Source organism: Xiphophorus maculatus, chromosome 6, assembly GCF_002775205.1.
Source record: "Xiphophorus maculatus strain JP 163 A chromosome 6, X_maculatus-5.0-male, whole genome shotgun sequence".
NCBI lineage: Eukaryota > Metazoa > Chordata > Actinopteri > Cyprinodontiformes > Poeciliidae > Xiphophorus > Xiphophorus maculatus.
Genome location: NC_036448.1, coordinates 3,827,352 through 3,843,383, shown reverse-complemented (window position 1 = coordinate 3,843,383; position 16,032 = coordinate 3,827,352). Strand labels below are relative to the sequence as shown.

Sequence of the window (16,032 nt, the reverse complement as noted above, 5' to 3'; positions counted from 1 at the left end):
ATATCTGTAATATTACTATTAGCCAACTCCTGAAAAATAGCTTTTTACATGCACCAGTGCCTGCATGTGTGTAAATACTCTGTCTTCCTTCTCGTACACATATTTTTAATAAATACAAATATCTACACCGCATCTTTAAAAAAAAAAAAATGTCTTTATGTTATCTGTTTCAGAAAAGTTTTCGTCCACACGGAATAAACACAAATCTGCATTGTGTTAAACATGCCAAGCCCATAGGGGGCAGTGTAGCGCAAAGCTAAAATCTATGTCAGCCAATCAGATTGCTTCAAAACAATCATGACTTCCTGTTAGGGATTAAACATGGCAGGAGGTTCATTTGTGTGGACAGATATACAGGTTGAACTACTTTTAATTAGAGTATAATTAGAATATAAAGTTGATGAAACAAGACGATATCTATTGGGAATCGTGTCAAAGCAAGTATGTGGATTATTTGGCGCATTATTTGTTGCAGACTGTAATGTCTGGGAACGTAAAACCTCTTTACGCGCGATGCACACAAATATTGGAGTTACTCAAATCTCCACTTTGGTATGAGCTTTATAGTGATTTGTAGAAGTTTTTAGTAACATTGAACAGAGTTTCTGAGTGGATGAAAGGCCAAAACACATAAAAATGTATTCATTTCCCCAGACACCCAGCTAGGTCTTAGTTTTGCTGCAGCTGAAGCAGGCACAGCTGGTTCCACTGTGCCCCCTAATGAGCAGAGTACAAAGCGGAGTGTGGGACTGATCTTATTGCCATTTGGCCGTTTGGGCAGCATGTGTGTAGCTTGAGACCTGTTTTTTGGTTGTTTTGTGGGCAGCTGGTGTGCTGCAGGTGACTCAGGACTTGCCTTTTGTTTTGTTCCCATGTGGTAGGATGAGTGCTGGTTCTTTCTACTAAAGGGTTTAAGGGCTTGTGGCTATTGTTCTAGAGAACTGGTTGTTCATTTTGTTCCGGCTTGTGGCTGGACGGAGAATGGACCAGTGTTTCCTTCACTAGCTAGTGCTGGTGGCTCATCGTTGGAAACCTGGGATTTAAGGATCCGGATTAGTTAGGTTTTTCCTTTGAATTCTAGATTGCATTTGTTTTTCATTAAATAAATTTACTACATCTTAGTTTTGTCTCGTTTCTTCATTCCCTCATCGTCTATTGCAATGCACCCCTAGACTGGCTTGGTGGAACGCAACGCAACCCCACACCACTAGCTGCTAGCTAGCAGGCTAGTTCATGAGGTCTATCAAAGGGAAGTGGAGGCAAAAATGCCTCTTTGCCATTGTCCTTACTTTTAGCTCCTGGCATGAATTTAAGTTCAGAACCATATTGGGCCAATCCAAAATGTTAGTAACTTTTAGTCTAATGAAAATGTATATAAAAATTTGATTGGATGTACATATGAGTAGGTACATGTAGACTTGTTTGGATTTACATATAACTAGTGTGGCTTAAACAGGACAGCCGATCATTTGACTGACTGTGGAACAAAAAGGCTGAGTTCAGTATGTTCATGTTCTTCCTATTTCTTTTTGGAAAATATATATGTATAGATACAGCCTGCAGCTATATAAATTATACTGGATGTGCATTCAAAATAAAGTCTTCAATTGTATTCAATACAATTAAATTAATGAGGTCAGACTTACAGTGCTCGTGTCACAATATCAGTTGAAAAACTAATTATACTCTTCCTATCTTTATATTTCAGTGCGTTTGTGTTTTTTTCCTCTGGCTTTGGTGTTGTTCTTGTCAGATAATTCTCATTAGCAGACGTAAAAGTACAACAGCTTAAAATAGAAATGAGCTCACAAAGCTCTTCTCGTTGATTGTTTAAAGCTTTATCTCTCAACTAAAATGTCTGATGGCTGATAAAATACTAATTAAAAAAACAAACAAATGCAGTAAATAAAATCCCAACATCGGTATTTCTGAATTTTAAACACACAGAAGAACAGGAAAACAACACACCTAATGCTGAAAGTACACTTCCTGTTTGACCTAGAATAATCTAGTGAAAGAAAAAGCGATATACAATGGTAGTTTATAGCAATACGTAATGTTTCGTGTGTGGACCAAAAATCAGAGTTATGGTTTTCAGAGTATATTTTTTCAATTTTTTGATTTTTCCATTCATTGACTTGACAAACTTTATTTCAACATTATCCTCAATTCCATTATTTTTGTATGCACATTTTGAAGTATCGCATTAGAAAAGGTTGATGGAAATGGCTAAATTTGAAATAAAGTCCTCAATTTTACAAAAAAAAAAGAAGTTTTAAGCTGGTTTGAGGTCGTTTTCGGCTTTTCAGAAAATAAGCTAGTACGCTAAAACACACTAGCTTTTTCCAAATAAGTCGTGACGTAACAAACACTCCAATCTGCTGGTGGGTCTGTGCCTTACCAGAGGCATGACACTTGGAAAAATCTAAATCCACATCTCTATGCTGGAGGGCAGGACTCCCTTGATTTTTATGAGATGTGTGGTCCATGCTACTTCCTGCTTACTACAGCCACACCGAGTGTCAACACCTGACAAAGTTATGCTTTGCGTAGCGTGGTTGATTCGCTCCAAACCAGTAGATGAAAACATGCCTATTTAGCAGTTTTGGATTTTTTTCTTTTTTGCGTCATTTTAAAAGTTTGCTCAAATGCCACACGACAATTAGACGGAAACATAGCTGATGGCTTTTTGTGTAGCATGTGAGTTATCCTGTTTATATATTATTCTTCCAAGATAACAATCTTGGCTGTTTGAGACGGGCGGCCATATCTTGCCAGCTTTGCAGTTGTGCCGCCCACTTTCCATTTTCAGATGATGGACTGAACCGACCTCCGACCTGACTGCTGTGTTCCTTGGTCTTCACGATGCTGTTTGCCCTCCAGTGTTCTCAACATTTATTTACACTGAGATTAAATCACAGACTGAATTAGCCAATAAAATCGAGGCTTCAACCAGTTGATAACATTTAGATGCTCAGTTTTATCTGTAGCTTGTTGTAGTCATACTGTTGAGTTTCTGTTTGGTCCAAACAGAAATCCAGTCTAGTTCTGACCAAGTCTCTCTCTCTCGTGAAGCAAAGAAAAGCTTTGGCGATTACCACGGTTACATAGATACTGCAAGTTCTGCTTCAACCTACCGACCTCCTATCAGTACCACACAAAAGCTGACGAGACACTGTTTGCTAACTCCGGTCTGCCGCCACAACAGAACCACGTTTCCTCCGCTGCTCTACACAGAGCACGTTATTTATTTTAGCCCTCTCACACCCTCCTCCTTCTTCACTGTTATCAACAACTTGTGAGCAAATGGTGCACAGCAGGCGCCGTGTCATTGAGTCTCCATGAAGAAAGTGTAATTGTTTCACTGATTATGCAGCAACAGCAACAGAACAATGGGAGTCGGTGATGCTGCGGCTGTAAACAGGGTTAGTTCCTCCGAGGTGAGCCGAACCGACCGGACCGGCGGGCCAGGCGGCCCCTGGTGACTGATTCTGATCCGGGCTCCTCCGACGTTTGTCCGAGCCGGTTTTTGGGGGCAGGGTTGCTTGTTGTGTGCCTTTTTATTTACAATTTCAATGACAATTCCACATATTTTTTTTAAAACGGTTGTTATAGAGCTTCAACCTGAATGTGAGGCGAGTTTCAAATGTAGAGAGATTGTCCTCATGGAGGTGGCACCAGCATAAGCTCAGGCACGAGCTATTTAAAATGCTAAATGCAATTTATGCTAGCAACTATTAGCCTCCAGCGCCGCCGGCTGTTGGGCCAAAGTTTCCAAAGCTTATCAGACCTTTCTGAACCACAAAGTCAAACACGCGCTGAAGGCATCCAGGAGGACGCTTTGTTCTGAGCTCCATAAATGAGTGAGGACAGAGGAGTGTGTGCCAGGCGTGAACACACTCACACACACACACCTGCAACACAGAGGCTTAATTAGGCTGCATCACAGATCTGCTGTGATTGTCAGCGCTTTCATAAAGTGAGCGCATGTGGGTGGAGGTTATGATGGAGAGGGAGAGCAGGCCTTACCTGCTTCCTTTGTCTTGTTTGGGGAACTTGTGTGTCTTTAATGCTGTGCAGCCCCCCCCCCTCACACCATTTAACTTGAGCTCCTGTTTCCTCCCTCCTACTCTCCGTTTGCAGAAACCCTCATGGACAGTCGGTGGGCTACCACAGAGCTGGCTTGGACCACGTTTCCAGAGAGCGGGGTGAGTTAGAGTTAGTGTGCTTATGCATTTAATTTGCTTTGTGCATTGTGTTTTGTTTTTTTTCTTCCTTCTCCTCCAGCAGCATTTGTTCCATTTGCCTGTTAATAGAGCCCAATCTGCCTTGAACAGCGAGCCTCCCTGCTGTTTTATATCTTTGTTTTTGCAGGGAATGTTTACTTTCTTGGACAGTAAAAAGCACACGGCGACATTGTGTGAAATAAATGTGAGATTTCAGTGTGTACATCTTTCTGGAGTCCTTAAAAAAAAGTGCAAGAGTTTGCATGTGTAGATTGTACTTGGTGCCGCGAAATGAGCAAATATCGAGGCCGGAAGAAAATCCCCTTAATGTGAGGACTAGATAGGTGGGCCGCAGCTTCCGTCTCTCCCCAGGAAAGAGGGCCTGGCAACCTGGAAGCATGCGTCTTTTATAATACGGGCCCAGGAGTGCATTACAGGCAGAAATTAAGGGTTTTCAGTTGATACCCCCTGTAGGAATTGTGAGAAAATAAAACAACATGAATTTGACCCCAGGGCTAACAGCCTGACAGACCTCCCCCACACCCGGCCGGCACAATTTGTCTTCGCTACGTGAGCGCAAAGTCAGTCAATGGAAATGCTGGGTTGCCATGGAAACCACCTCCACCAGCTCCCTTTTTTTTTTCCTTTTTCAATCCCCCCCTTCTTTTACTCCGGCCCACTCCTGAATGTCCTGGCATCCATGAAGTCATATGTCAGGACTGGCGAGGCAGCGCACCCCGCCCCCCTTCACCCTCCACCCTCGCTCCCCTCACGCCCCGGCATAGCCCGTTCGTTCAGGGGCCGGCAATTATCATATTTGTCAGGTAGCGCGTCAACGTGTTGCTGGTGATTTACGACGTCTGATGCCGACTCTTTGGGCTCATCGTTTGGGGATAAATTGCCCGGCAGCCCGGAGACGTGAGATGAGTTATGCATTATTTTCCCTCCAGTTGAAATAATCAATTTCTGGGGCAGTCATTTGTTATGGAAACGAAGCATTCAGTTGAACTGGGAACCGAAGGGGGAAAAAAATAGAAACATTGAAGTCTCACAAGGTTATTTCCTAATGGAATGAATTTATTGACCAGTGGACAATATATATTAGGGCTTCTAATATTAGTTTGTATATAAACATCGCTGTTAAATACAAATATAGTGCTTTGCTAAGGTATTCCCACACATTCAAATGAATAACTATGAACTTATTAATTTTTAAGAGTCTTAAAAAGTGTTGTACAGTACTTTGTAGGACCAATTTTCAGTTGCAAATCTTTATCACCCCTGCACAGCTAGATGCTTTGCCCATTCTTGTTAGCAAAGCAGCTCGAGCTCAGCTAAATTCAACGGAGAACACCTGTAAACATAAATGTTATGTGATCAGAGTTGGATTTAAGTCAGGACTTTGACTAGCCACTGTCTGGTCCAGTTCTAGTTGGACTCGCCTCCATGGGCAGTGTGTTCCTCACTATGTGGGCGTGCATATTGGCGGGCCGTGAGCACGCTGCAGCTGTAGTCAATTGATGTCATGTGGAGCGTGTATGCTTGGGCCACCAGAAATCTCTCACTGTAGTTGTTTGTTGCCCCGTCCAGTTGATGCAAGGCATTCTCTTCCCCCGCAGTCGATTAAAAAGGTTTGGACCTCAAGGTTTGACCATGGAGTCATTGATTGGTTCAATCTCACAAACTATTGAGTTGGAGCTTGAACCATCACTGAAAATGATGGTTGAGATGTTGTTGACATAACTCTACGGGCCAGTCGACAAATGCAGACTGCTGCCAAACAAATCGCTTGAGTGCAAAGCCCATCTCCGGCTCATCCGGCCCTTTTGGGCTCAGCAGGATAAGCTGGAGATGGGCTGTTGACGTCTTTTGCGCATTTAGCTTTGGGTGGAAAGTTTTTCCAAAATCTCTCTGTGTAACTGTTCATTGTGGGTTGCACCGTCCAGTTGATTCTGTATTTTATTCTTCTACCACAACTCATAAAAATGTTTGGACCCCAAGTTTATCAATGGAATGATCGATTAGCAGCTTCTACGGTCTTGTTGTGGGTTGGTGGTTGAGATGTGGATATGGTTGATGTACATCTATGGGTCAACCGATGGATGCAGTCTACTGCCAATCAAATTGCTTGAGCACAATACCCGACTAGATCCAGCTTGAACCACCCAAAAAACGAAGAACTACAGTATCTTCAAACGGAGATGAATCTGGCAGGGCTGATTGAGGAAGAACCGGTTAAGTTACACCAATAGAGACGGGGCATAAGAAGTTTACTTCCAGTATCGTCCTCGGAAAACACCATCATCCACATGTTTGATCATGGCAATCTGACAAGCAAGACTTCTTATGGGTTTTTACAATACTGACTTTCTTTGTGCCATATTTCTAATGCGTTTAAGTCAAAGTGCCCCAATAATGTCTCGTTGGCAGATTCTCACACCCGAGATATGTATTTTGGCAGCTCCTCCACTGTTACCATGGGAAGCTAAGCTGTTTCTCTGCACTGGATTGTATTCAGGGATATCAGAGTAAAGAGAGTCAAGATAAGTCATTTCAAAGATTTACTTCACAATTAAGCAAACTGTGTACATCTGACATAAATTCCTATAAAATATATTAAGATTTGCGGCTGTAATGAGACAAAATCCAGAAGCTCAAGGGGCCTGGATACCTTTGCAAGGTGATGTGAAACTGTATTGTCATCACTGTTTTATAAATGCAAACACAAAGTCAAAAGTTACTTGAATTTTATCATCTAAGATGTTAAATCAGCGTTTCCTGAGCTCCAACTCGGCTGAGCGTGGCAGCTTTATGAACTAATATATGCAAATACATGCAGTCATGCTTCATGCGTATGAAGACGTAGTGCGCAGCGATCACACCGCTGGACCCGATCACACGGACGGAGTTCCGTTCATTAAAGGCACACGGGAACGTTTGAGTTTCAACGGTGCCGTTTGTGTGAGAGACCCAAATCTCGTTCCTCAAGCTCAGTCGACTGCGCCGCGTCAGATTTACAGACAGGTCGTCCTACTGAGGGTAGGATTTGATAAAGCTTTTAAATCGACACATTTTGCTGTGATCACAGCCGAAGAAGAGTGCCCGCCCCGCCCCCCCGTTTCTTTCCCGCAGACCTCCGGCACGCGCTCGGCATCGGTACTAGTCAAACAGATAGAATGCGTGAAATGTGTTTTAATGGGAAAATGTTATCTATTAATAGCCCATAATGATTGGAATTTTCTGAATGATTCATGCAATTAGAAGCGTTTTAGCTGCAAATTATTCCTCACAGGCCTCGTGTACACACAGCATGCTGCGGGAATGTGTGTCGGCGTGTATGTGCGTGTGTAGGGGTGTGTGTGTGTGTGTGTCATTTCTTTTTTGTAATCCGTTCCAAGCGCCACAGGACTGTTTTGAACGTCTTCCATGCTTGAGCAGCTTGCATTAGGAAGCATTAGTTAATGTCAACAAACAACATTTTAGATCTTTTAGGGTTTTCTAAGCGACTAAAGACCAGAGTCTGGGTTAAACAATGGCATATTAGGAGCATTGTAGTTAGGAAACCAAACGAAGCCAAAAAACTCAGAAATTTTTTGTTTAATCTCAGAAATTTTCTAGAAAAAAAACGTCGACATTTCTGAGAGTAAAAAGTTGAAAATTTGCTAGAAAAACTCCCAAGATTTTGACATTCATCTCAGAAATTCTCTAGGGAAAAGAAAAGTAACTCAGAAAACTTTGAAATTTTATGATTAATCTCAAATGTTCTAAAAAAACAAAACAAAACACAACTTGGAAATTTCAGAGTTTGAAAAGTGAAAAAGTTTCAACTGCAAAGTTTTCTCTACAAAGTTTCTGAGATTAATCTCAAAACTTCGGAGTTTTACTGGCAGAAATTTAATTGCCCCTTTTTTTCGATCTACAATCACTAACACTCATTAGCTTTCCAGTCAGGTTACTAGGATTTCCTTTGACCGAGTTCCTCTGTCTTTTATTTTTTTTCCTCTCGCAGTGGGAGGAAGTGAGCGGATACGACGACTCCATGAGCCCGATCAGAACCTACCAGGTGTGCAACGTCCGGCAGCCGAACCAGAACAACTGGCTGAGGACAGACTTCATCCCCCGCAGGGGAGTGCTTAGAGTCTACGTGGAACTCAAGTTCTCTGTCCGCGACTGCGCAAGCATCCCCAACATCCCAGGCTCCTGCAAGGAGACCTTTAATCTGTTTTACTATGAGTCAGAGGGGGACATGGCTACAGACAGCAGCCCCCTGTGGAGGGAGAACCCTTACGTGAAGGTGGATACTATTGCTCCGGACGAGAGCTTCTCTCTGCTGGAGGCCGGCAGGATCAACACCAAAGTGCGCAGCTTCGGCCCCCTGTCCAAGGCCGGCTTCTACCTGGCCTTCCAGGACCTGGGGGCCTGCATGTCGCTCATCTCAGTCAGGGTTTTCTTCAAGAAGTGCTCCACCACCATTGCCAATTTCGCCGTCTTCCCTGAGACCGCCACGGGTGCAGAAGCCACCTCCCTGGTGATTGCGCCAGGGGCCTGCGTGGCCAACGCCATGGAGGTGTCCGTCCCTCTCAAACTGTACTGCAACGGGGACGGAGAGTGGATGGTTCCGGTGGGCTCGTGCACCTGTGTCGCCGGCTATGAACCCTCTGCAGACAGCACACAGTGCCAGGGTAAGAGCACAGGACTTTCACCACACACTGGCCTTTCACAGTATAGAATTGCTTTGACTTAAAACTGACAGTTGATCCAACTACCTAGAAATAAATATAGACAAGATCAGAAGTTTAAGATGGATTTCCTTGACATGTTACAGAACTGTCTTTAAGGTGTGTTGACTTGGGTCAAATGTAGGTTTTCTACCACAAGCTTCTCACAACAGAGTAGAACTTTGACTCATTCCTCCTGACAGAACTGCTGGAACTGGGTCGGGTTTGTAGACCTCCTTGCACACATGCATTTTTTCAGCTCTTCCCACAAACTTTTTAATGTTAAGAACATGGACTTAGTTGTCCTTAAGTTACTTTGTAAGTAATGTAGTGTTAGCTTAGGGTCCTCGTCCTTTCCAGAGATCCATTTCTGCCAAAGCCTGAACTTCATGCCTGATGTCTTGAAATGTCGCTTCAATATTTCCACATAATGTTCTTGTATTATGTTGCCATTTACTTTATGCAGTGCACCAGTCCCTCCTGCAGCAAAACACCCACACAACATTATCCCATTCTTCACCTTTTGCAATCTTTACTCGTTTTTCCTCCAAAAGTAGCGATGGCCCTTAAAGTCAAACACTTACACTTTAGTTGCATCAGACTGCAGCAGTTTCTTCCACCCTGGTGCTCTAGGCATGCTGCCCTGCATGTTTCAGATGCTTCCCTGCTTCAGCACATTGATTTCAGTTGATGGGTCATTAACAAACTCTTGCTGAACTGCAGGGAAACATCTCCAACATGCAGGGCGGAGTGCCTTGAGAACCAAGGTTGGGAAACACGTCTCCAAAATTTAAGGATTTTGTTTCTGACTGCATTTGCCAACTTTACACTGGCTTTTTAAAATTTTTATTTTATTTTATCTGACTTTTGGAACGCTGGCCTCTTCCTCTCTTCAGCCTTTCATTTCACCGTACATAATGACAGCCTCTTCTTTTGGTTTGTTCCCAAGTTAGAAAGTTTAGTGATCTTGGTGTCTTAAAACTTCAGTTTGTTATTCAGGTATTTAGCAAATAGAAATAATTGTTGTGATCATAATTGATCTAAATCAAAAAATATTTAATTTCTGACGAATGATGTGACCTTCAGGAACAAACGTAAACATCTGATGTATTTCTACTTCAATCCTTTTTCTTTAATGTGTTTACTTAATATTTATACATAGAATAGAATAAACACCTACTGAATGTTTTCAGTAGTGTTTAAGTGCTTATCGCAAATAATACACCTGTGTTACTATGTCAATAGCTTCATAATAGTGGTGAGTAGGTTTCTTTTAGATTCCATGTTATTAATGATTTTTAAACCAGAAACATTTTCTAAGAGTCTTTTTTTTCCCTTTCTTGTCAGGGAAAAAAATCAGTTTAATTCTCTTTGCCTACTGACTGGAAGTGAGTAGCAATATGTAGGGGAGGGAGCAGCGCTGCATTACACTGTGATCCATAGAGCAAGAGAAATCTCACTTTCTTTGGTTGAAAGAGCTTTAGATTGAGGGAATGATGTGACGAAATATTTGTAACTTTTAGGCCCCGTTAAGAAAGAGACGGTTTTAGGTGCGTCTGCAGATGTTCAGGTTGTGCATTCACACGGTTTTGGAGTTTTACGAAACTAGAAACGATCGTTTTTAAAACCAGAATTAGAGTGAATACATTTCAAAGTGGCGATTTCATGTTTCCATGTGGCCGTGCATTATTTTTTTAATCAATGACGTCATAGCTCCATCTTTCTCTCTTTCCCGCTTCCTGGCGACATTCTGTGTGCTTCGGTCATTCTCTGGGAGTGTTGCAGAGTTTGTGTGGATGCACATTTTTATAAAAAAAAACAAAAAACATACCGAGCTCCTCTCTATGTGCGCAGGGCCTCATACTGTCATTTTTAAAAAAATTATCCTTAATAAAACTGCAGTATATAATGTATATAAAATATTTTTTTTCTTTTTTGCATGTTTGCTGAAACTGTCACTGTTGTGACAGTCTGGTATGAGACAATCTGAAAAAAAAAAAAATCAAGCTCCTCTGCCTTCTCCCAGTTCTAAATAGAAACAACCAATCAGAGCTAGGAGGCGTGTCTTAGCGCTGTCAAACACAATCTTGTGTGGCGCTGCTCCTCCCCCGTCCCTTCCACCCCTTTGCTCTCTGTTATGCTGCGACTTCTTCCTGACCACAAAGCCTGTTGTGAAAAAGAGAAATTTAAATTAGTTGAGTTTCTTCTCTTAAATTCAAATCCCACTTGAAATTTTAAGCATTTTCTTTCGGTGTCTTGTAGAATCAGAACTGTTCAGTAAAATGTAGGTTAGGCTTTCAATTCTCGCTCACACTCCTCTTCAGTAAGTGGTGGTAGTGTAAACTGAAACAGCCAGTAAAGTCAAAAGAGAAGAAGAGGCTAAGGCTAGTTAGCACAGCCACAGATGACGGCGGAGAAACGTTTTTCCTTTTACGATAAGTCGATTCTCCGCCATTAGCCATGATGCAAGCATTTTTTCTAAAAGTTACATTCCGCAGCTCTAAGCGGACCACGCCCTGTACAGTATTTAACTTTTATTTTTATTCGTTTTGACTTTTGTTCAACTACAGCTCCTTTGTATGCTCAATGCAAGTCACCTCAGCCTGTGCCCTCTTCTTCGCATTTATTGTGTGGCTCCTGAAAGGGGGTGAGGGGCGTGGGGGGTGAAGGAGGAAGAGGGGCAGGGGAGGAGTATGAATTAATGAGGTGTTGCAGAGAAGAGCCGCATACAAATATTGTGCAAGCGGGACAGGAGGGAAAGAAAGATAGTCGGATGGCACAAAACCGAGAGCCAATACATTTTCGCAGAGGCAAACGCAGATAATAGAATGGGAAGATGAATCCCAGAGAAGAGAGATAGCGTTGGGGAGGGAGAGACGGAGGGAGAGGGGGGTGCGGGGGGGACGAGGTGTGAATTGCCAAAGCGCGGACAGAAACAGCTGCTAAAAGGAGGGGAATGAAAATGGCAGCTGGCGGCAGGAAGTCAGAGACGGCGCACGCAAAACCTTCTCTCACCTGGGCGTGAGAAATGGTGTTGAACACGCGCCGGAGAGCTCATTCGTTGCCATTTGGCTGCTCAAGGTTAAAAGCTTGCCGCCGAAGCCTGATAAAAAAAAAAAAAGCTCTCCAGGGCTTCAGCCAGCGCTTGTGATGAGGAAGTGTAATTTCCTCGGCGGCCTACCCGTTAGTTAATCTACAGGCGGCCACGCTCATTAACACCATTCAGACCAACGCGAGCCAACGCCGCCACGCCGACATTAATCACTCAGACGTTTCATTCCTTACCTCCGTCTGGCCGCTCCGAGCCAAACGCCGCATGAGATGGAGGGAGGAGGAGAGGGGAAAAGACAATAGGGGGAGAAATGGAGGATCAAAAACAGGAAAATCACCATGCCCTCCAAAGAGGTTAATGGATTAAAACAAGACAGAGAGAGAGAGACGGAGGGAGGGAGGGGGTGTGAGTCAGCAGACACTCGAAAGAAATGAGAGTACAATAAACTAAAGGAAATAATGGTGGGCTTTGTTTCATGCAGAAGAAAACATGGATGCTGAGCGCTTTGCATCGTTGCAGTTTTGGTCGTTTTCCAAAGTTTTGGGTACAAAATGGAGATGGCCGGACATTTCACGCGTCATGGATATACGAGTCTGCGTCCTTCCTCTGTCTCTTCTCTGCACACTGCTGCAGCTTACGTAACCATAACATACAAGACTGGCGACGGTCGCATACAAACAAAAACTGATTAAGGCAGGTCAACACTCAGGGGGGGGCAGACCGAGGAGATGAAAGCAGAACTCGCGCCACAAGCTTTGCTTCACTTGGTGTCTTCCTTAAGGTGAGCTGAGTGGAGCCCTGCACTGGATGGTGAATGTCATTAGACCCCTAGATCCATTTGTATAACTTGCAACATTTGATTATTTTTGGCCTGTTTTATACTTAGTCAAATTTCTAAAAATAATGAAGTGCAATTACTTGAGTGCTATACCTAAATAAATTGTATTTGAGTATCCTTACTGGAGTATTCATTCTTTGGGGAACTTATAATTCATCCCTTTAAGCTCAGCACAGACTTGTAGTCTGCTGTTGCTGCTTTTCTTCACTGAAACGTTGGTAAAAATGTTGTTAGGGTTAAATAGAGGAGCCATGTTGTGATGATTTACTGGAGGCAGTTTCAGAAAGAACAGTAGCTTCTTAAAGAGGCAGAGACCCAATTTCAGGGCGTTAAATTACAGTCAATTTTCTTTAAAGTCATTTTCGATGTTCACAGCATTTTTATAACTGAACTACTTGACTATGCTGTAAAATGCCACTAGATGGCTGGAAAATATATAACACTGCCCCTTAAAGTGGCGTAGATGTTTTGTAGCAGAGTGGTTCTACATGTCAATACGTTGTTTTAGCAAGTTACAAGGCCTCGGAAAACCACACAGCAATGTACTGTTTGTACTTGTGAATACTGAAGTATTTTCAAAACTAAGTACTCCAGTGCTTTAACTGGAGTAAACTTTTACTCGGATACTATAGTTGAGTACTTTGTCTACCACAATGACAACCGACAATTTAAAGTAACTTCTTATAATCTACTGTAAAAGATTCTCATTTCCTGCTGGACTCCTCTCAGGGGTTCCCTGGTAACTCTGGGGGGTTCTGGCTACGGTCTCCATTTGTAGCGACCTGGGCGATGCTGTGATGAGGCTGGGCGCTGTGTGGATCCCGTGCAGCCCTCTCTTTTGTTCCTGCCTCTGTGCCCAGGGCCGCTTGGCGGGGACTGGTGGTGTGAAGAAGCCATTGGCGGTGTCACTGGCTGGCCTTTTGCTCTGTGGGGGGCGTGGGGCCAGCTGTGGACTGTGGGGATTGCGTTGTGCTGTGGTGGGAACCCCTCTTCCTCTTGGCCTTCTCTGGGCTGTCTCACCAGATGGGATGGCACTCTGCCCTTCCTCATATGGCGCTTTAGCGCTCCAGCCGCTGCGGCGGGTTAATGGTTGGGGGCTCTGGGGCAGTTTCTCCTCGTCAGCGCTGACCGGTCTGACTGCTGTGGGCTGTGTCGGTGTCTGACTGCTGGGATGACCAGGTTCCAGGTTGCAATTTATTTTTACATATTTGACCAAGATGGTCAACCTATTGTGTTTGTCAGTTTCTTTATTATTTATTTTAAATTGGCTGTTCCACTAATTGTACTGACTGAACTAATTAAAGTTGTTTTTACATGTTTTGGCCAAACTTGTGAAGCTGTTGGTGTATTTGTGTGAGCTGTTCTGGTGCAGAGTTACACAATTAGTTTGTAAGTCAGTACATTTATGTCTAGGTTAAAAAAAAGAGAAAGAAACATTGTAAGTCAGTTCAGCAATTTTTCTTTTTCAGATCGATGTCAGTCGATCCTAAACCTCAGATATTGCTTTTGGATCGGTTCATCTGTGTCCAAAAACATAGCTGATAGCTTAACTCGTCTCTCTAAGCTGTGTGTGAGTGTGTGTGTGTGTATGTTCGGTTGTCCCGTGTCTCTGTGTTGCCCTGTGATGGACTGGTGACCTGTCCAGGGTGAACCCAATAACTGCCCCAATAACCGGTGGGGCCAGACACCAGGTCCCCTCTGACCCTACAAGGAGAAGTGAGTGAAAACAACAGGCAGATGGATGAAACAGAAACAGAATCCTTAAGAATTGACTCTCAACTCTATTGAAGTCTTGTGCTTTTCGGGATCATTCAATATTTCCAAACTTGGGAATTTGTTTGTGCTTTAAGTGAGAAAAACAAGTGAAGTGGCAATTTTTTTAGCTAACTGATTTTCTGTGTGCAGCAACAGGTGGGGGCAGAGGCAACACGGTGTTGTGCAAATTTTTATCAAGTCATTAAGACCAATTGATTGTAAACTACATGCTTTTTTTACACCATTGTCTAGAAATATAATATTCCATTGAAGAAAATATTCAGCTAAAAACAGTTTTTGGTTCTTTAATTTAAAGATCTAAAATTTTGTGGTACTAATTTAAAAATATTTCCAAGGAACTTTGCTAGTTTTGCGCTTACATATGATCTTAAATGTGGACTATAACTTGACATCGAGAAAAGTTATGGGAACGGACCAGATTTGGCCCCCAGGTCTTGAGTTTGACACATCCATCATACTCGATGTATTCAGCTTTGCAGTCATGTAGTTTTCATAGCCAATTAGATTATATATTATTTTTACTTTTGCAGGTTCTGCAGTTGCTTAACTACAGAAAAACATTAACTGTTAATTAATGGTTACAATGAATGGTTTCTGGTAGAAAAGGACAAAATTGTAAGATAAACTAGAGCTGGAAGTGTTGGGATTGAAGTTGACCTGTAGTTTCTTGACTGACTATAAACTTGCTCAAATTGGAATTACGATAATAAATTTGCTTAATGGAAACATGGCAATTTGGAAAAAGCAAATTTTTTTCCAAAAATGTTTTTGCACTAGTATAAGGTGGTTTTTCAAAATTAATGTATTTCAGAACACTGCAGTGGAAACACTTTTTTTTGTTTGTGTCACACGAGTCACATGATCGACAGCCGGACGTTACTGCTGGCGGAAACGAAGAAGACGACGACAGGAAGTGGCGGGAGGATGATGGTTTTTAATGACTTCTCGTGTGAACAAACTAATTCACATCTGATTTTAATCACGTTTTGTTATTTAATGGGAACACTGCCAATGCAAACTTGTGTTTTATTTTTCAGCATTAGTTTTGGGCGCAGTCGCAGTGGAAGCGCGGTCACTGTTGCGAGCTTTATTGCGCAACGCCGCTGCAGGGCTGTTAGCTGTTGGCTTCTCTAATCATGCCGTTGTTTTGACTTTGGGTGGAGCCGAAACTGAAAGCCCACTTAGCCTAACTACTTAATCACCCTCTCCTCTCTCTCTCTCTGTGTCTCTCTCTCTCTGGGTTTTATGAGCCGTCATGCTGACAGGACAGATGTTTGCCAGACTCCCCCACTTTTACACCACCGGTTAGGAATGTGGCGAACAGTAAAACCAGCGGCTCCCGAGGCAGATCTATCCAGACCTTTCGCTGCTAATCCCCTTTATCAAAATCCTTCTTTAGTCTGGGCTTACGCCGGTTTATCC

At 42.9% G+C, this 16,032-nt stretch overlaps 1 protein-coding gene across 1 annotated transcript in view; it reads left to right on the top strand.

Moving 5' to 3' along the window:
• Window positions 1–16,032, top strand: part of LOC102226142 (ephrin type-B receptor 3-like) — a 67,135-nt gene that overhangs the window by 10,505 nt on the left and 40,598 nt on the right. Inside the window, exons 2-3 of the mRNA XM_014470017.2 lie at window positions 4,144–4,208; window positions 8,236–8,908. Coding sequence (XP_014325503.1) covers window positions 4,144–4,208; window positions 8,236–8,908 — 738 coding nt within the window. The remainder of the gene's footprint in view (window positions 1–4,143; window positions 4,209–8,235; window positions 8,909–16,032) is intronic.